Genomic DNA, 21,523 nt, shown 5'->3' with positions numbered 1-21,523 from the left:
ATACATATATATAAACATATATAAACATACATGTTTGAAACAAGGGGAGACAGACAGACAGAGAAAGTATGTGTGTATGTGTGGTAGAGGTTTGAAGAATTCACAACTGGTAATCAAACAACATACATCATAATCGTTTAATGTCCGCTTTCCATGCTGGCATGGGTTGGACAGCTGAACAGGAGCTAACAGGCCAGAGGAAGGCACCAGACTCCAATTGTCTGTTCTGGCATGATTTTTATGGTCGGATGCCTTTTCTAACACCAGCAACTTTACGGAGTGGACTGAATATTCTTTACATAACACCAGTAGCAACAAGATCTGGTTCGCCATGGTTTTTTACAGCTGGATGCCCTCCTAATGTCATCCACATTAATGAATGGCTTAGGTGTGTGTGTGTGTGTGTGTGTGTGTGTGTGTGTGTATATGTGTGTGTGTGTGTGTGTGTGTGTGTGTGTATGTATATATACTTACTATTACTTGTGGCGACATTCACCCTGGGTGGGTTGAGTCGGCTTCTTCTACCACCCTCAAGGCATCTCGAATCATGGCAGTGGAAGAAGTTTCGTGGGGATATGAATTTCACAAGCGGTCCCCAACAATCCCGCATGTAGAGACATCCTGTTTGCCGCAGATTGTCCGCAGAAGCAGGGACAGAACGACAGAGGAGCCGCCGGTTGCTGAAACAGACACTCCGAGGATTTTCACCAGGTTGTGGCCCTAATACAACTCGGTGTCAGACCAATCCGCCTTGGGTGGCCCTACCAGGAACCGAAGTTCCCGACGGCATAGCTCTGACACTACCCGTTGCCAGCGTCCCCACCCCGGTGAGGAGGGGATAGTATATATGAGACAAAAAATAAGTTCAAATAGAACAATTCAAACTTTTTGAGGAATCCAAAAAGGGAGAAAATGTCAATCTGATGGTGGGGAGTTAATGTGCAACACAAACCTTTGATCCCCGTAAACAAAATCACCAGTGGGGGTTGCTCAGCAAGGGAAATGAAATTGCTTGAAGCCTTATCAGTCATGTACAAGAGACACCGCAGCATATGTATATGTATGTATGGGCATTTGTGTGTATGTGTGTGTGTGTGTTTAAATATAGAGACAGACAGACAGAGAGAGGGAGTCTACTTACGATCGCTTTATGCCTAACGTCTCGGTGGATTCTTCCCCTTCCTCCAGTAGTAAACGCAGATAATAGTCACCTTGGATGAATAGAGGAGAAAAACAAGCATTAACCCTTTCGTTACTGTATTTATATTGAGATGCGCTGTGTTTCTTTTAATTACTTTAAATATAACAAAGAATTTAGTAAAATAACTTAGTTATCATTCAGCTAGTGTTAGGAACATGAATTGTGACTGAGGTTTGGTGGAAGGATTTAATTCAAAGCTTATGACTTGGCAGACACCCATAAAATTATTAACCATCTAACAAACAATAACTCTGAGCACCTTTTCAAACTCCAACCGTCTAACAACCGCGGACACGTTTACAAAGTCAGAAAACAGCCCAGCTCCCATGACTTTGGAAACGTTTTTTCACGCTGAGTTGCTGAAGCATGGAACAAATTGCCGGCATCAGTTGTTAGTTGTCGGAGCACTGCATCCTTCAAAACTTCCATGCTTCCTGAGATTCGCCAACACTACACCTGATTTTCTCCCCTCCATACACACGTAAGCATGTATCTGACTCATACACTGTTCGCTTCCCAGACATTACTGCATATGCTTTATATGCACTTTTGACAAGCTGTGGTGCACCTGAGCACTGTATACAATAATTTCATTATTATTATTATTATTATTATCATGACTGAAGGTGATGTTCATGGTTGTATTGTTAATGTCAAGTAGCTCTAGTCTACTCTTCCACTGTAAACTATGAAAAGTGAGATGCCAATATAAACAACCAAAGCAGTAGTAGTAATAGTAGTAGTAGTAGCAGTAGTACTAGTAGTGGGGGTGGCAGTGGCAGCAGCAGCAGCAGTAGTAGTAGTAGTAGTAGTAGTAGTAGTAGTAGTAGTAGTGGGTGAACTGGTTTTGGTGGTGGCAGCAGCAGCAGCAGCAGTAGTAGTAGTAGTGGTGGTGGTGGTGGTGGTCGTAGTAGTAGTAGCAGCAGCAGTTATGCAACATCCTTTCCCCCGCCTCCAACTGGTAATAGCTGAGCTCTCTCTCTCTCTCTCTCTCTCTCTCTCTCTCAGAAGTAGCCAGTATAATACAACTGATGTCGTAGTAGTAGTAGTAGTAGTAGCAGCAGTAGTAGATGTTGTGTAACGTTCCTTCCTTCCCCAACGCCAAACCAGCCGCGGCTGGCGTGTAGCCCTCTCAGAAACTGCCAATATGCAAACACTTGAAGTTGTTATTGTTGTCAAGGAGCTTGTTCATATTGCAGACAGTAGCAGAGAGGCCGGTTCGAGGAGTACCTGAAAGGAACTCACTACTCTTCTCTCTCTCTCTCTCTCTCATACACACACACACAATCTCTCTTTCCTTCTCTTTATCATCGTCATCATCAGTGACAGTGGTGTCACTTTAACACTCACTTTTTCCATGCTTCCAAGGCTGATACAGAATCCAAGAAGACGGATTTTCCAGTCACATGATGTCAAAGTAAGGGAACACTAACACCCACAATCAAAATTATCGTCATCATCATCATTATTATTATTATCGTTATTATTGTTGTTGTTTTAAAGGCAGCAAGCTGGCAGAATCATTAGCACGCCAGGCAAAATGCTTAGCAGTATTTCGCCCATATTTACATTCTAGGTTCAAATTCCGCCATGGTCGACTTTGCCTTTCTTTCTTTCATCATCATCATCGCTTAACATCCGCTTTCTAATGCTGGCATGGGTTGAACGATTTGACTGAGGGCTGGTGAACCAGATGGCTGCACCAGGCTTCAATCTTGATCTGGCAGAGTTTCTACAGCTGGATGCCCTTCCTAACGCCAACCACTCCGAGAGTGTAGTGTGTGCTTTTACACGCCACCGGCACGGGGCCGGTCAGGCAGTACTGGCAACGACCTCCATGGGGCCAGTCAGGCGGTACTGGCAACAATCTCGCTTGAATCTTTTACACATGCCATCGGTACAGGTGCCAGTAAAGCAATGCTGGTAACAATCATGCTCGAAAGGTGTCTTTTACGTGCAACCAGCACAGAGGCCAGACAGCTGCTCTGGCAACGATCATGCTCAGATGGTGCTCTTAATACCCTACTAGCACAGGGCTCGAGTGCCAGTAAGGTGACGCTAGGGTCAATAAATCAAGTACCAGTTGAGTACTGGGATTGATGTAGAAAGGATTGTTACAATTGTCTTAACGTCCACTTTCCCATGCTTGCATGGGTTAGACAGAGCTTGTAGTGGTGGATTTTCTACAGTTGGATGCCCTTCCTGTTGTCAACCCTTACCCATTTTCAACTAAGGTAATATTTTGCTACAGCCAGACATGTTCTCTCAGAATATTAAAAATAAAAGACACTGCTTACATGATTGTTGACATTTGTTTACAATTATCATAAAAAGTCAATACACGGAGACAGGAACACACACAATCATCATCGTTTAACATCCGTTTTCCATGCTAGCATGGGTTGGACGTTTCAACTGGGGTCTGGGTAGCCAGGAGGCTGCACCAGGCTCCAATCTGATCTGGCAGTGTTTCTACAGCTGGATGCCCTTCCTAACGCCAACCACTTCGTGGGTTTAGTGGGTGCTTTTTACGAGCCACTGGCATGGGCCAGAGGAGGCTGGCAATGGCCATGATCAGATTGGTGCTTTTTACGTGCCACCAACACGGACGCCAGTCAGGCGATGCTAGTAACTGCTATGCTCGAACGGTGCTTTTACGTGTCATGAGCACAGGCGTCTTAACTACAATTACCATATACATATACACACACAAACGCAACTGGATGCTGCAAGACATCATGATCGATGAAGAAAAATGGTGTGTGCCTGTGTGCACACACACACACATACATACATACACAAAGAAAGCCAAAAGTAAAAGAAGTGGGCCATACCAATTTTAATTTCATCACTTAGACAGTTAAAAGGTACTTCAAATTCTTGGTGGTTCCATGCAATAACGTGATTCGACCCCAACTCTCGGTCAACATTGAACGCTCGCATTTCATTCTCCAAAGCTTCCCGTAGCTCTTCTCGCGTCTGGTGAAAAAAAGAAATAAAAATAGTATGATAAAAAATACAGAAATCACAAAACAAGAAACTTGATAAGCACAGTGTATCTAAGAGTACATTATCCAATGAGTCATTTCGTATTTTAAAACAGTTGAGAGCATAATTTGAAGAAAATCTGGCTGCTCTTTCTAGCAAGCTGAGAAACCAGATAGTGTCCTTCATTGAAAACGTAATTGGCACATACCTTATAGTTCCAAATTAAATTTGGTCTGGCATGATCATGGTTGAAATGATGGTAAAAGAGAAGCCAGTTCGCTTCACTTTTGATTCGTTGTCGACGCTTTCGTAATACAATCGGTTTTACATCATTCTGCAAAAAAAAAAAAATGGAAATGTTAAAGAAACAAAACAGAATTTTGGGTTTTTTTTTCTTTTTTACTGCAGCCATGCTGGAGCAATTATATCTACTTCTTTATTACCCACAAGGGGCTAAACATAGAGGGGACAAACAAGGACAGACATAGGTATTAAGTCGATTACATCGACCCCAGTACGTGACTGGTACTTAATTTATCGACCCCGAAAGGATGAAAGGCAAAGTCGACCTCGGCGGAATTTGAACTCACAATGTAAAGGCAGCCGAAATACCGCTAAGCATTTCGCCCGACATGCTAACGATTCTGCCAGCTCGCCACCTTGAGCAATTATATCATGCCCAATGTTATGTACTGGTATTACTGTTGATGTTTTGAGGAAGGATGAAGAGATAAGTCGACCAAGGCAGATTCTCAACTAGCAGTTGCCTGCTGGGGTCCACATGAAGAAAAAAAATAAACAAATAGGTGGAGGAGTGGCTGTGTGGTAAGTAGCTTGCTTACCAACCACATGGTTCCGGGTTCAGTCCCCCTGTGTTGCACCTTAGGCAAGTGTCTTCTACTATAGCCTCAGGCCGACCAAAGCTTTGTGAGTGGATTTGGTAAAAGGAAACTGAAAGAAGCCCATCGTATGTGTGTGTGTGTATATATACATATATATATTTTCTTAGTGGTAAGACCATAGTGGATCTATTTCTAGCATAAGGATGTCCACATAGTGGTTTCCCTCTAATATGTATATATGTATGTGTGTGCGTATGTTTGTGTATCTATGTTTGTCTCCCCAACATTGCTTGACAACCGATGCTGGTGTGTTTATGTCCCCGTAACTTAGCAGTTCAGCAAAATAGACCGATAGAATAAGTACTAGGCTTACAAAGAATAAGTTCTGGGGTCGATTTGCTTGACTAAAGGCGGTGCTCCAGCATGGCCACAGTCAAATGTCTGAAACATGTAAAAGAGTAAAAGAGTAAAAACAGTAAAAAAATTCCAATTTACCTGTTTTTTACTAGATTCCAATCCCATCTGAGCTCGCCAATGTTGAAGAAAGTGGTCAATTTTTTTCTCAATCAACTGGAGTTGTGGATTTTTCTTGTGTCTGTTTTGCCGGTCCTAAAAAATTTACAAACAAAGGGAAATAGACAGAATTAATTTTAAAAAAGCGGGGAGAAAAAAAGATCATTTATAATTTTAGAGAACATGAAATTATTCTTTCCAGGATTCGTTTGATTTTGAAGCAGATAAGCTATAAATACAATATGCAAATATTGGATAATATTTAAATAAAAAATAAAAAAATCGAAAGCTGCCAATGAGATTAGAACCCACATCTCCTGTAAACAAAATAGATGTTCTACCATTGCACCAAAGAAATTATTTGAATTCCTCTATTCATTTTAGAAATTTTATTCTAAGCTTATCTGATTTAAGACTAAACATTCCAAAAAAAGGAATTCATTTAAAATAACCCTTTCTCCTACATGCACAAGGCTTGAAATTTGGTGGGAGGGAACTGGTTGATTATATCAACCTCAGTGTTTCACTAGTACTTAACTTATTGACCCCAAAAGCATGAAAAGAAAAGTCGACCTCAGTGGAATTTGAACTCAGGACGTAGAGACTGATGAAAGTATTTTTTCCGGCACAGTAACAATTCTGCCAGTTTGCCACCTAAAATTAATTTACAATAACCCTTTCTACAATAAGCACCAGGCCTGAAATTTTGGGGGAAGGGGCTAGTCAGTTACACAGACCTCCAGGGTAGTTATTTCATCAACCCCACTGAAAGGAGAAAAAGCAAAGTCGACCTGGGCAGAATTGGAACCCAGAACATAAAAGACGGGCAAAATACTTGCTAAGCATTTTGTCTGGAGCACAAACGATTCAGTCGGGTCACAAAGCCTGAAATTTCAGGAGGAAGGGCTAATCAGTTACATTGACCCCGAAAGGAAGGAAAAGAAACAAAATCGACATTGGCAGAATTTGAACTCAGAACATTAAGACGAATGAAATACTGCTAAGCAATTTCTCTGGAGTGCAAACACTTCTGCCGGTCCACTGCCTTTATTTATAATAGTGAAGGTTTAAGGTTTAAGGTTTATTTCCACTCAACCTTTGTGAGATTTTGGTTTATTTTAATCTTAGATTGTTGACATTGATGGACTGCTCACACATCTGTAACAGTGCAACTGTTATTCACCCACACATAAACACACATATATACATATATATAAAAGGCGGCGAGCTGGCAGAAACGTTAGCACACCAGGCGAAATGCGTAGCCGTATTTCGTCTGCCATTACGTTCTGAGTTCAAATTCCGCCGAGGTCAACTTTGTCTTTCGTCCTTTCGGGGGTCGATAAATTAAGTACCAGTTATGTACTGGGGTCGATGTAATCAACTTAATCCGTTTGTCTCTCTTTGTTTGTCCCCTCTGTGTTTAGCCCCTTGTGAGCAGTAAAGAAATAAATATATATACAAAGAGGTAGGTATGATAGATCATAGATCCAAATTACAATACTGTTCACATAGCAAAGACAACACAGCAGCTGTTACACACACACACACACACACATACAATGGGTATCCCAGATCCACGATACAATACTGTTCACATATATTCAGGGCATTACAGCTGTTACCTACAGGCATATAAGCCTCACGTACCTGTGACAGGGCAGCTGCTACACAGACACACTTGCACAAAAACCACCCAAGACCTCATTATAACATTGCTCAGATATCTGGTACAGCGCTGCTTCTACATACAAAGACCATAGACCCACATCCCCCAAAAAAAAAGAACCATGCTGTCCCAACCATATGACAAAACTTACTCACCAAACACACTCCAACCATTTCTACCACAAATATTCTGTGTCTGCTCTTAGCCTTCTCCATGTGGAAGGTGCATGGCTCAGTGGTTAGAGCATCGAGCTTACGATCGCGAGGTTGTGAGCTCGATTCCTGGACCGGGCTGCATGTTGTGTTCTTGAGCAAGACACTTTATTTCGCGTTGCTCCAGTTCACTCAGCTGTAGAAATGAGTTGCAACATCATTGGTGCCAATCTGTATCAGCCTTTGCCTTTCCCTTGGATAACATTGGTGGTGTGGAGAGAGGACATCAGTATGCATGGGCGACTACTGGTCTTCCATAAACAACCTGGCCCAGACTTGTGCCTCGGAGGGTAACTTTCTAGGTGCAATCCCATGGTCATTCGTGACCGAAGGGGGTCTCAATCAACTCTTAGATTCTCCAACCAAAACTACAACAGCTTTTTTGTATACTACCTCTCACTTTTTCCTTTTCCTTTTATGGTATTTAATCAGAGAAGAAAGAACTGTGTCAAGAATTTACAAGGACTCCAAGACACAGGTCTCACTGCATTAGAATGCAACACATCAGTGTGTATGCAGAAAGAGTGCAAAACATAGCATGTGCTGACGTAAGATGTTCTTGCAGTTGAGTGCTTTGTAAGACTGGCATCCCATCAGTTACATCTGATGTACTTGAGTCAAGTACATCAACATCAAAATAAAAATCAAATGGAAATTGTAGTTGTGATACCCATGCCGGTGGCATGTAAAAAGCACCAACAGATCGTGGCCATTGCCAGCCTCCTCTGGCCTGTGCCAGTGGCTCATAAAAAGCACCCACTAAACCCACGGAGTGGTTGGCATTAGGAAGGGCATCCAGCTGTAGAAACACTGCCAGATCAGACTGGAGCCTGCCGCAGCCTCCTGGCTTCCCAGACCCCGGTCGAATCATCCAACCCGTGCTAGCACGGAAAACGGACGTTAAACGATGATGATGATGATGAAATTCTTCATAATTTTCCCAATTAGTTGAAACAAGGGTAATGTTTTTCAGCAGGGATACTATAAGGAAGGGGTTGAAGACGAAACAATTCTCACCTGAGCCAGCTTTACATTGTCTCTCACGTGTAGTTTGTCCTCTTCAATAGTTGGTACCTCGTCAGGTGAGTCCAGGTAGGACAGCAGGCCACTTGGCTGGAAAACAAAGAGAGAAACAATGAACAAAAAGAAAATAAAAAACAAAACCATGTCAGCAGCAAACAACAAAAATAACAAACTCAAAGAGGTAAAACTACCCCCAGTTTAAAAACCATTGGTGACTGACCCCACCCCTTATCTCCCAATGCTAGTTTGGGTAGATGCCGTGTGAATATGTCCCGCGTTTAAGAAACAGATTGAGTTTATTTACATTTGTGAAGAAAAAAAGATACCCTTCCCCCCACCCCTAACCCTAACCCTAAAACAGATTGAAATGCAATAGATCGATACTAGGGTCATAATTATGGGTGACAATTTCATATGACACCGCTAGAAAAAACTGCCGTTCAAACCGAAAAGATCCAAATTTCCATCCATCTAATTTTGCTCAAAGGTTGGGTCAGTTCAAAACAAGGTAAATAAAAGAGTATTAATTTGACAGAGTCCTCCAAATGCTAAAGGGTTAATAGGGACTGCGGCAGAAAAACCTCCCGTATTTCTACACATCAAGAATGGTGAAACTGGGAGGAGGTTTTTTTGCCACATCCTCTGCTATATTCTTAAAGATGAAAATGAAACAAAAAAAAAATGGGTTAGCGTCAATATTACTGGCACCAGAAAATGTAACAAGTTACCATTATTCTCCCAAGTAGATGCATAGCTGTGGGGTGACCAGTCACCCAAAGTCCAACCAGATGACGACTCAGTTGTCTGCAAAAGATGAAAGAATTCAATTTCACTTATTGATTCCACATTAATAAGTAATGTCAACAAAGCTAAATAGTAATGTGTGTGTATATATATATACATACACTATAATGGACGAAAGCGCTAATATATGATATATGATATAAGTTATATGATGTATAAAAACATGTAACATACAAATAAATATCTGTAAATATAAAACCATCCGAATTTCTGAGTACCTCATTTCTTCTAATATAAAATACCTGTACATCATCTCCAAACCTTCTAATATATATATATACACACCCACACATACATACAGATCACAACATGCACCCAGAAAACAGATCGCAACATACACACTCAACAAACTATATATACACACACACACACATGTACACACAGATCACAATATATTCACACACAGACTATAATATACAGAGGTTACAATGCACACACACTGATCACAACATACACACACATTAGACTAATATATATATATATATATATATATATATACACACACAAAGACTATAATAGACAGACCGTAATATACACACGAATCACAATATACACACCCACCAATGTATAGTATACACACTAAACATCATACAGGGTGCATTACACAAACACAGATCATACTGTACCAGGTTCAGAGTACAACAGACCACAAGTACCACAATGTACTTGATACCATACACCTCAGACCAAACAACACAGAGATCACACACACACACACTTCCACGTATCCTTATGTAAGTCAGAGCAACAACAACAGCTGCAGCAGCCGTCCAAGAATTTGGACCTGGAGATCTGCAGCAGCCGTCCAAGAATTTGGACCTGGAGAGCTGCAGCAGCTTTCCAAGGGTTTGGACCTGGAGATCTCCATTTTCACCGACTTCGAGGGCCACCAGTGGTGTCGGACATCAACAAAGAGCTCTCAACTAGAAGACGACCAAAGTTTTTTTTTTTCCAAGGTCTTGGGTCTCCCGCACCTCATCGCCCTTACCTGTCTTGTTGCTTAACAACAACAACAACAACAACATCAGCAGCAGTGACTGCAGGCTCAAATTCCCATAGCCATCAATTCTCCCTCAAATCACACCCAATCTTCTTGATGCGTGCCTAAAGTCCATCCCCTCCTCACCGTGGTGGAGACGCTGGCAATGGGTAGCATCAGAACTATGCCGTCGGGAACTTCGGTTCCTGGTAGGGCCACCCAAGGCGGATTGGTCGGACACCGAGTGATATTAGGGCCACAACCCGGCAGACGGGGCTCTGGTGAAAATCCTCGGAGTGTCTGATTCGGCAACCAGCGGCTCCTCTTTCGTTCCATCTCTGCGTCTGCGGACAATCTGCGGCAAACAGGATGTCTCCACATGCGGGATTGTTGGGGACCGCTTGTGAAATTCCTATTCCCACAAAACTTGTTCCACTGCTGTGGTTCGAGATTCCTCGAGAGTGGTGGAAGAAGCCGACTCAATCCACCCAGGTAGTAAGTAATCTTCTTGATGGAGAACTACATAAATCAGGGTTGATGCGGAGCTACACAACGTTGAGGCCTAACCTCCCCGGAAGCGAAGGGTATGTAGAATTTTCCACTCACCTGTTAGTCAGCATGCGACTATCGGCACTTTGTGTGAACATGGCTGTGTGGAGATGTTTGGGTAAAGCACCTTCTCCAAGAGCCAAGTCTTGCATTTTGGCAGCAATTTCAGCATCACCTTCCTGAAACATGCACAACAGACATATTAGATGACTATGTTATAAACACATATTCACACACACATCCTCACACACAAATATACATACACACAAGCAAACACATATCCATCCAACCCATGCTAGCATGAAAGCGGACGTTAAATGATGATGATATTCACACACACACACACTAACACACAGACACATACATCCAAACATATGTATTCACACACACACTAACACACAGACACATACATCCAAACATATGTATTCACACACACACATGCAAATAAATATACACACACACGCATATATACCCAAGCAGGCATGCATATATTCACACACAAGCAAACATGTATTCACACATACACACACACAAATACACAAATACACATACATCCAAACACACATATTCCCACATACACACACACGCAAATACATATACACGCAAGCATGCATACATTCATACACGCATATATATATATACCCAAGCAGACATGCATATATTCACACAAACAAGCAAACGTTCACACACACAAATATACATACAAGCACACATATATTCACACAACCATGCATATATTTGTACACACACATGCATATATACCCAAACAGACATGCGTATATTCACACTTTTTTCCTGTATTGCAAGTACTTGGTGACCCTGTCAGTGCAGGTGCCAGTTAAAAGTACCCGGTCCACACTGTAAGGTGGTTGGTGTTCGGAACGAGGATTCCCGAGATCCTAGAAGACACACTCACAGACAGAAAGAAGAGATTTTATATAATACATATATATATATATATATAGTGGCTGTGAGGTAAGTAGCTTGTTTACCAACCACATGGTTCCGGGTTCAGTCCCACTGCGTGTCACCTTGGGCAAGTGTCTTCTACTATAGCCTCGGGTCGACCAAAGCCTTGTGAGTGGATTTGGTAGACGGAAACTGAAAGAAGCCCATCGTATATATGTATATATATATGTGTGTGTTTGTGTGTCTGTGTTTGTCCCCTAGCATTGCTTGACAACCGATGCTGGTGTGTTTACGTCCCCGTCACTTAGCGATTCGGCAAAAGAGACCGATAGAATAAGTACTGGGCTTACAAAGAATAAGTCCTGGGGTCGAGTTGCTCAATTAAAGGCGGTGTTCCAGCATGGCCGCAGTCAAATGACTGAAACAAGTAAAAGAGTAAAAAGAGTATATATATATATATAATCATCATCAATTAACAGCCATTTACCGATGCTTGGCATGGGTTGGACAGTTTCAGTTTGATGGGAACTGGCATGGCTGGAGAGCTGCACCAGGCTCCAATTGTCTGTTTTGGCATGGCTTCTATGGCTGGATGCCCTTCCTAACACTAACCACATTACAAGGGGCACTGGGTGCTTTCTACATGGCACCATCACCAATGCGTTCTAAATAGCACCATCGCCAGTCCTCCCTATGTGGAACCATTACCAGTACTTTTTACATGGCACCCGCACAAACAGGGTCACCAAGTTAACTTGCAAAAGAAAAACCCCTTGAGCTGGGAGGGGAGAATTAACCAGGAGGGTTTTATAGAGAGAGAGAGAGAGAGAGTGATGAGTGATGTATTTTGAATTGTAAATAGAAAAAAAATCCATCAGAATGTATGTACTGACCTCAATAATGGCTTTCATCACCAGACCAGCACCTTTCACAATGGCCATAGAGGGATGCTGTAAAAGAGATTAATAAAAGACAAAGCTGAATAAAAAATGTTGTTTCCACATCACCAATAGAAAAGAGTTGAATATCAAGTAAATGAAGAAACCTCTATGCCTAAGGAGATCTTCCTACATACAGCTTCTTCTCGCTACAGATCTACCTAAGGCTTCATCAAGCTATACACCTAGCTAAGTCCTCAAATAGCAAATAGACTTCCCTATGTCCTTGCTCAACTACAGACCTGACCCTTTAGCAATCAGACTACTCCGTAAAATTTAAGGATCTTTTCAGTTTGAACGGCAGATTTTAACATAATTTCTAGGTAACTAAAAAAATTTTAAATTTCGTATACTGGTAGAATGTGTTTATAAAACATCTTTTTCTCTTGGCTTTATTGAGAAAATTCTATAGTTTGTAAGATATTTGTTGTTTTTTTTTCTTCAATTTCTGCAATTTCAACCAGTCAATGACGCCTATTGAGGTAAAAAAAACATTCTGTGCTGTATGAATATGTCCCTCGTTTAAAAAACAGATTGGGTTTATTTACATTTGTGAAGAAAAAAAGATACCCTTCTCCCTAACCTTAACTCTAAAATACATTGAAATGCAATAGATCGATACTAAGGTCATAATTATGGGTGACAATTTCATATGACACCGCTAGAAAAAAACTGCCGTTCAAACCGAAAAGATCCGAATTTAATGCTTATCTCAGACTGAAACTTGGTGCAAATCTTCGGCCTACCATTTTCAATGAAACTGTCTAACCCATGCCAGCATGGAAAGCAGACATTAAATGACAATGATGGTTGTTTTGAATTAATAATGCATTATCTTGTAGCTTCTAAACTTTGATAATGCGATTGTTTATTTTTAGAATGACATTGTAGGATAGGTGTGAGAGGTTGGATCTGGTCAGTTTGAACAAAAATCAGGTAGAATATTTGGGTCAGATATGGTCAGTTTAAATGCTAGTTTGTGGTACCAGTGCCGGTGGCACATAAGAGAACCATCTGAATGTGGCCGTAGCCAGCACCCCATCGACTAGCCTCCGTGCCGGTGGCACATAACAAACACCATCCGATTGTGGATGTGCCAGCTTCGCCTGGTCTCCGTGCTGGTGGCACGTAAAAAACACCATCCGAGCATGGCCGTTCGCCAGCCTCGTGTGGCACCTGTGTCGGTGGAACATAAAAAGCACCAACTACACTCACGGAGTGGTTGGCATTAGGAAGGGCATCCAGCTGTAGAAACACCGCCAGACCTGACTGGGCCTGGTGCAGCCTTCGGGCTTCCCAGACCCCAGTTGAACCGTCCAACCCATGCTAGCATGGAAAGCGGACGTTAAACGATGATGATGATAGCCAAAGACTTCCAGTTTTAGACCTAAGTCTTCATCTAGCTATGAACATGTATAAAGTTTAACCAAAATAGGGAACACCCTGTTTCTTTAACAAAAAAAAAGGGGGTTAAAAAAAAATGAAAAATATGAAAAATAACCAGCAAAAAAAAACAAAGCTAAGAGTACGAACCTGAAATAATTTGAAGACAATTCTACCATTTGCAGCAACCATCTCCAGCATGGTGTCAAAGTGGGCCCCTTCTGTTGTTTCACTATAGGGAGCACACAGAGCAAATGTTAAAAAATCCAACATGGATGAAATCACCAAAGCACCTGTGGCATGTACCTGGAGAAGACAGGGACCAATCATAGACAGGTACAATAAGAATTTGGACGAAGGGGCAGTAGGAGTGGTAGTGGTGGTCAGGGGATTGTCAGGGTTTTCTGGAAGCAGGGACAAGAACGGGGATATTTTGATAGGGAGTTTTCGTTTACTAAGTGCTTGGATAATCATGGTTGAGTAAAGTGACTTTTCAATTCACTAAGCGCGTGAGTGTGTGTGTGTGAAAGAGAGAGAGAGAGAGAGTGTGTGTGTGTGTGTGTGTGTGAAGGTGCGTGCCCTAATAATTAGGGTGTTGCACTTATGATTGCCAGATTGAGGATTCAATTCCCAGACTGGCTGGCGTGTTGTGTTCCTGATCAAAAGCACTTTATTTCATGTTGCTCCAGTCCACTCAGCCGTAAATGGGTACACCCTGCATCAAACTAACCTGATCAGGGGGAATGTTGATCTGCATGTCTAGCTAGCAGGATGGCATCATTCAAAAGCTAAAATAATGCAAAGTGCACTGTGACCAGTTATGTAGAATAATATTTGATAGTCTGATCAATCATGAGATGTGTGTGTGTGTGTGTATGTATGTATATATATATATATATATATATTCTAGCAAAAACTGTCCGATGAACGGCAACGGGAAACTCAGAGTAACAGGTTTTGTTGAACTTTCTGCTGCTTTAAATAAAGTATATATATATATATATATATATATATATATATGCCAGTTCCACCTGACTGGCACATAAAAAGCACCATTCAAGCATAGACAATTCCAGTGCTGCCTGACTGGCTCCTGTGCTGGTGGTAGGTAAAAGCACCCATTACACTCTCTGAGTGGTTGGCATTAGGAAGGGCATCCAGCTGTAGAAACCTTGCCAAATCAGACTGGAGGCTAGTGCAGCTTCCCGGCTTGCCAGCTCTCAGTCAAACCGGCCAACGCATGGAAAGCGGACGTTTAACAACGATGATGATGATGATATATATTTGTATATGTGTATATATATATTTATGAGGACAAATTCATGGCATGGTAACAAAATAAGGCAGTACATGGAATTGTATTAAATAATATGTTCAAAAGACACACATAATATATATAAGGACACACAAAGAGAACAAAGTGCAAACACACAGAGAAAATGTTGCCAAATCCTCCTCAGTTATTGTCCAAAGGACTGCAAGAATTTGGTACCCTTAACAATAATATTGCTCCCCTATGGTGGTGTCAGCGACAAGAAGTTATATATATATATATATATATATATATATGAGACCCCCTTCAGTCATGACACTGACCATGGATTGCACCTAGAAAGTTACCCTCTCAGGCACAAGTCTGGGCAAGGTTGTTTATAAAGGACCAGCAGTCACCCATGCATACCAGCCTCCCCTCTCCACGCCATCAATGTTATCCAAGGGAAAGGCAAAGGGGCCGATACAGCTTGGCACCTGTGAAGTTGCAACTCATTTCTACAGCTGAGTGAACTGGAGCAACGTGAAATAAAGTGTCTTGCTCACGGAAACAACACGCAGCCCAGTCCAGGATTCGAGCTCGTGTGTGTGCATGTGTGTCAAGCGGAAAACAACATTTGAGCGTGGTTGTTGCCAGTGCAGCCTGACTGGCCATCATGCCGGTGGCACATACAAGCACCTACTACACTCTCAGAGTGGTTGGCGTTAGGAAGGGTATCCAGCAGTAGAAACTTTGCCAGATCAGATTGAGCCTGGTGCGGCCTCCCAGCTCACCAGTCCTCGGTCAAACCGTCCAACCCATGCCAGCATGGAAAGAGGACGTATGATGATGATGAAGCACACACAAGGACACATGGCCTAGTGGTTAGGTGGTTAGGATGTTGCAGTCATAATTGCAAGGTCATGATTTCAATTCGTGGTCTAGGCTTTGCGTTGTGTTCTTGAGCAAAACAATTCCTCTCACGTTGTTTTGCAGTCACTTCGACACCTGATGTGTGGTACAGTGTGCACCTGTCCAGGTAACATCGATTTGACAGAGGGAGTGAGCAAATGTACGGGACACGCATTTGGTCATTATAAACAAATCAATTTGTGCAGTCATTCAGCAAAAGCTGAACACTTACTCATACATTGTCTTTGACGGGAGTGTCTGTCATCATCATCATCATCATTTAACATCCGCTTTCCATGCTAGCATGGGTTGGATGATTTGACTGAGGACTGGTCAACCAGATGGCTGCACCAGGCTCTAATCTGATCTGGCAGAGTTTCTACAGCTGGATACCCTTCCTAATGCCAACCACTCCAAGAGTATAGTGGGTGCTTTTACGTGCCACCGGCATGAGGGCCAGTCTGGTGGTACTGGCAACGGCCACACTCAAAAGGTGTTTTTTACGTGCCACCTGCACAGGAGTCAGTCCAGCGGCACTGGCAATGACCTCACTCAAATGTTTTGTTCATGTGCCACTGGCACAAGTGCCAGTAAGGCGATGCTGGTAATGATTACGCTCAAATGGTACTTCTTATGTGTTACCAGCACAGGAACCAGTCCAGCGGCACTGGCAACGACCTCGCTCGAATGGATGCATTTTACGTGCCACTGGCATGGGTGTATTTACATGGTGCCATCCTGCATACATTTTACATGACACCAAGACAAGTGCATCCAACATGGTACCAGCACCAGTGCATTGAATGCGACACAGATACAAGTGCATCTTGCGGGGCACTGGCACAAGTGCCAGTAAGGCGACGCTGATAATGATCACGCTCAAATGATGCTTCTTATGCGCCACCAGCACTGAAGCCAGACAGATGCTCTATATGTTAGTGTGTATGTAGAGAGAGGGAGGGAGAGACATGGAAGGTTGGTGGTAAGATAGTGAGAGAGGAAGAGACAAAAACGGAGACGAAGAAAAACAGAGCAAGCAAGGGAGGGGGAGGAAGAAGAAAGGTAGAGAGACAGGAAGTCAAACGGATATAAAGGGGTCAAGACAAACAACAAGAGGAAGAGAAAGTGATAATGGTTCATAGCTAACTTACCACATGATAGTTGAACATCTCAAGAAGACTTTCAAGGAATTTTCTCGAAGACATTAGAGAGTATTTATTCATCTGTTCTTGTCGGATGTCGTAGTCATCATGCATTGGCTGGAATTGGCAGAAAAAGATAGAGATGAATTTTGCCATATATGTATGTAAGTGTGTGTGTGTGTGTGTGTGTGTGTGCACATAATTATAAGATCTGAAGATGTATGTGTAGGAAGTTTGTAAACTTTGAGCAGCCTGTGTTATGCATGAAAAAAACCAAGGTTTAGGAACAATGATAATTTATTGGCATTGAAATCAATCAACATCAATGGAAATCGTAGTTGCGATACCAGTGCCGGTGGCACATAAGACAACCATCCGAACGTGGCCATTGCCAGCGCCACCCCGACTGGCCTCCGTGCCAGTGGCACATAAAAAGCATCATCCGATCGTGGCCGTTGCCAGCCTCGCCTGGCACCTGTGCCGGTGACGCGTAAAAAGCACCCACTACACTCACGGAGTGGTTGGCATTAGGAAGGGCATCCAGCTGTAGAAACTCTGCCAGATCAGACTGGGCCTGATGCAGCCTTCTGGCTTCCCAGACCCCAGTTGAACCGTCCAACCCATGCTAGCATGGAAAACGGACGTTAAACGATGATGATGATGATGAAGCTTGTAGGTTTTTTTTTCTATATATCGAAGTTTGCTAAGATGAAAACATTTTTTTATATAGTCCACGTTAGTGACTAGGGTTGCTATAAATGCAAATAAAAACCCAAATTGAGGGAATGGAGCAGGTAAACTCCAGGCTAAATATGTTTCCTAGCTAGCAGATACTCTGATGTAATAATTACGCAATAAGAGGTACTCAGCTGGCTACAAATCAGGCTGAAGATACCCTAATTATATAAATGTAACACTGTCGTTAAGGAATCCCAAGTTAACTTGCCAAAGATATAATTTGAAATAAATGTGTGTTTGTGTGTGTGTATATATATATATATATATATTTATTGATAAAAATGTTAAGCCAACAAAAGCAAGAAAGAGACCTCGATATCATGTAAGTAGAAGAATTTATCTGTAAATGTAATATGTGACAATTATTCGGTAGCCTTGATAAAACTCCGAGTTTCGGATGCCGAGGTGGCAATCCATGCCACTATCTCTTCCGTTATCCGGCCATCGGAAAAATCCGAAAAAAGATTTTTCCGATGGCCGGATAACTGAAGAGATGGCCACGTGGATTTCCACCTCGGCATCCGAAACTCGGGCTAAACACAGAGGGGACAAATAAGGACAGACAAACGGATTAAGTCGATTACATCAACTCCAGTGCGTAACTGGTACTTAATTTATCGACCCCGAAAGGATGAAAAGCCAAGTCAACCTCGGCAGAATTTGAACTCATAACGTAACAGCAGACGAAATACCTATTTCTTTACTACCCACAAGGGGCTAAACACAGAGGGGACAAACAAGGACAGACAAATGGATCAAGTTGATTACATCGACCCCAATGCGTAACTGGTACTTAATTTATCGACCCCAAAAGGATGAAAGGCAAAGTCGACCTTGGCAGAATTTGAACTCATAACGTAACAGCAGACGAAATACCGATAAGCATTTTGCCTGGCGTGCTAACGTTTCTGCCAGCTTGCCGCCTAAGATATTTACAATGTCACTAGTTAATTGATGACAAGATGTTGTGTTTAAAGTGTGCTGGTGGTGAGTAGGTGTTGTTTACCTGCATCAATGCACACAGCATGTCAACAGCTGCATGGGTAACCGCATTATCGTTACGCTTCAGTGCTTTCACAACCTTAATACCAACTCTCTCTCGCATTCTGGAAGAAAAAAAAGAAAAAACAGAAATTTCCATCAATTGATAATTCATAAAACATGAGTTGGATTGTAAGAGTGCATGTCAACGACTGCATGTGTTGGGTGTGTGGGTGCATGTTCATGCATATGTACTTATTTGCACTTGTGTTGACATTCATCCTGGGTGGGTTGAGTCGGTTTCTTCCACCACCACCCTCGAGGCATTGCATTCGCCATTGAGAATTCATGGAAGAAGTTTCGTGGGAATATGTGGATTTGACAAGCGGTCCCCAACAATCCCACATGTAGAGACATCCTGTTTGCCACAGATTGTCCGCAGACGCAGGGACAGAACGACCAAGGAGCCGCCGGTTGCCGAAACAGACACTCCGAGGATTTTCACCAGAACCCCGTCTGCAGGGTTGTGGCCCTAATACCACTCGGTGTCAGACCAATCCGCCTTGGGTGGTCCTACCAGGAACCGAAGTTCCCAACGGCAGAGCTCTGACACTACCCGTTGCCAGTGACCCCACCACAGGGACCTTTTGAGCGGAATGGGTTACTCGACCAGAAGAAAATTCTAACCAGGCCCCACCTGCAAGGTCATGTGCTGTTTATCTTGATATGAGATCAGCATGTTGTGCACATATGGTTGAGATGCATGTGCCTAGTGTACCCTTGTCAGACGGGTAGTCATGATGGGTATACTGGGCTTCGTATATTTTACCCCAGTGTCACTTTGATGGCATACACTGCTTTCTCACTCAATAATAATAATAATAATAATTGTCGGAGCCCTGGGAATAGTGAGTAAAAATCTTGAGAAGTACATGGAATAAATAGGGGCTGCAATAAGCACTTGCAGAAAACAGCACTGCTTGGAACCACCTGAATACTCAGGAAGGTGCTCGAAAAATAAGTGGTGTTACCTTAGTTCACTGGTAGTGAACAGCTGACACCATAGTACATCTCCAGCGTTAGAAGCTGTGCAAATGCAATAATAATAATAATAATAATAATAATAATAATAATAATAATAATAATAATACTGAAGTGAGAACCAAATATATGGTACATGTGTTTAACTAGCAAAATGTGACTATTCATAAGTGTGATGGACTCTCCCATCAAAAATAACACGAGTGTTCATTTAGCTTTTGCCGTGGACCCTGCAGAAAGGATTTGCTTTTTGTGATCAAATGAATGTGCCATACATTAGCTCACTCTCTCCATCAAATCAACATTACCTGGACTGGTGCATGGTGTACCACACGTCAGGTGTCAAAGTGACCTCGGAGCGACGCGAGATGACGTGTTTAACTCAATAACACAACACACCGCCCGATCTAGGAACTGAAACCACACATGACTGTAATACCCTAACCACTGAGCCATGCACCCTAACAATAATAATAATAATTATTGTTATTCCTAACATAGGTGCAAAATAATAAATAAGGGCAATTGTGATCTTACTTGGTCAGACTAGTGAAGGCTTGAAATCCTGCTTTGGAAGCGACCAGTCGACGTAAGGCCTGGAACTGTGCTTCTAAAGCTTCGGAGGTGATGTTATCTTGGTCACCCTCGCGTTCAAGTAGACCTGATAGTGCAGCATTTATCAATTTCTCTTTGTTCTCAGCAAATAGGCCCTGGAGGAAGAAATTAGGGAACAAGAAAAAAAAAAAGGATCAAGTTATGAATTTTATTATTTCTTTTTAAAGGGATATGGGGGTTGCGTAATAACTTTACATTCAATAACAAACCAATGGGGAACAGTTATGAGGTTGTTTGACCTACTGGAAATAACAGCCAAACTTTGATCAATCAACAATCTATTGTCTTTAAAAATAAAAGCATTGGATAATGTAGTCATTGATGGGAGTGGAAAGTGAGAGGGAAAGAAAAAAATGAGGAAGGCACTTATGCCTGTGCTAGTAGGGTGCCAAGAGCACCATCCAAGCATGATCGTTGCCATAGCAGCCAACTGGCTTCCGTACCTGTGGCATGTAAAGGACACCATTTGAACGTGACCATTACCAACGTTGCTTCACTGGCACCTGTGCCGGTGACACGTGTAAAAAGATTCAAGCGAGGTCATTGCCAGTACCGCCTAACTGGCCCCCATGCCGGTGGCACATAAAAAGCCCCCACTACACCTCAGAGTGGTTGGCGTTAGGAAGGGCATCCAGCTGTAGAAACACTGCCAGATTAAGACTGGAGCCTGGTGCAGCCATCTGGCTGGCTCACCAGTCCTCAGTCAAACCATCCAACCCATGCTAGCATGGAAAGCGGACGTTAAACGATGATGATGATGATGATGATGATCTGTTGAAATGCATTGCCTTTCGCTCAATTAATTTTGAAAATAAATAATTTAGTAAAATAA

At 42.4% G+C, this 21,523-nt stretch overlaps 1 protein-coding gene across 4 annotated transcripts in view; it reads right to left on the bottom strand.

Moving 5' to 3' along the window:
- The window catches only part of LOC115223764 (dnaJ homolog subfamily C member 13), a 136,684-nt gene that overhangs the window by 53,283 nt on the left and 61,878 nt on the right, over positions 1 to 21,523 (bottom strand). For all 4 annotated transcript variants that reach the window (XM_029794417.2, XM_036512882.1, XM_036512881.1 and 1 more), the window contains exons 14-25: positions 20,614 to 20,786; positions 19,061 to 19,160; positions 17,326 to 17,433; positions 14,161 to 14,316; positions 12,583 to 12,639; positions 10,838 to 10,959; positions 9,177 to 9,252; positions 8,443 to 8,538; positions 5,527 to 5,640; positions 4,398 to 4,523; positions 4,036 to 4,180; positions 1,142 to 1,211 (exon numbers count right to left, since the gene is read on the bottom strand). In XM_029794417.2, the coding sequence (XP_029650277.1) occupies positions 1,142 to 1,211; positions 4,036 to 4,180; positions 4,398 to 4,523; positions 5,527 to 5,640; positions 8,443 to 8,538; positions 9,177 to 9,252; positions 10,838 to 10,959; positions 12,583 to 12,639; positions 14,161 to 14,316; positions 17,326 to 17,433; positions 19,061 to 19,160; positions 20,614 to 20,786 (1,343 nt within the window). The remainder of the gene's footprint in view (positions 1 to 1,141; positions 1,212 to 4,035; positions 4,181 to 4,397; positions 4,524 to 5,526; positions 5,641 to 8,442; positions 8,539 to 9,176; positions 9,253 to 10,837; positions 10,960 to 12,582; positions 12,640 to 14,160; positions 14,317 to 17,325; positions 17,434 to 19,060; positions 19,161 to 20,613; positions 20,787 to 21,523) is intronic.

This window comes from Octopus sinensis, linkage group LG24 (genome assembly GCF_006345805.1).
Source record: "Octopus sinensis linkage group LG24, ASM634580v1, whole genome shotgun sequence".
NCBI classification, from domain to species: domain Eukaryota; kingdom Metazoa; phylum Mollusca; class Cephalopoda; order Octopoda; family Octopodidae; genus Octopus; species Octopus sinensis.
The sequence above is the reverse complement of the archived record's forward strand: the minus strand, read 5'-3'. Positions and strand labels throughout refer to the sequence as shown.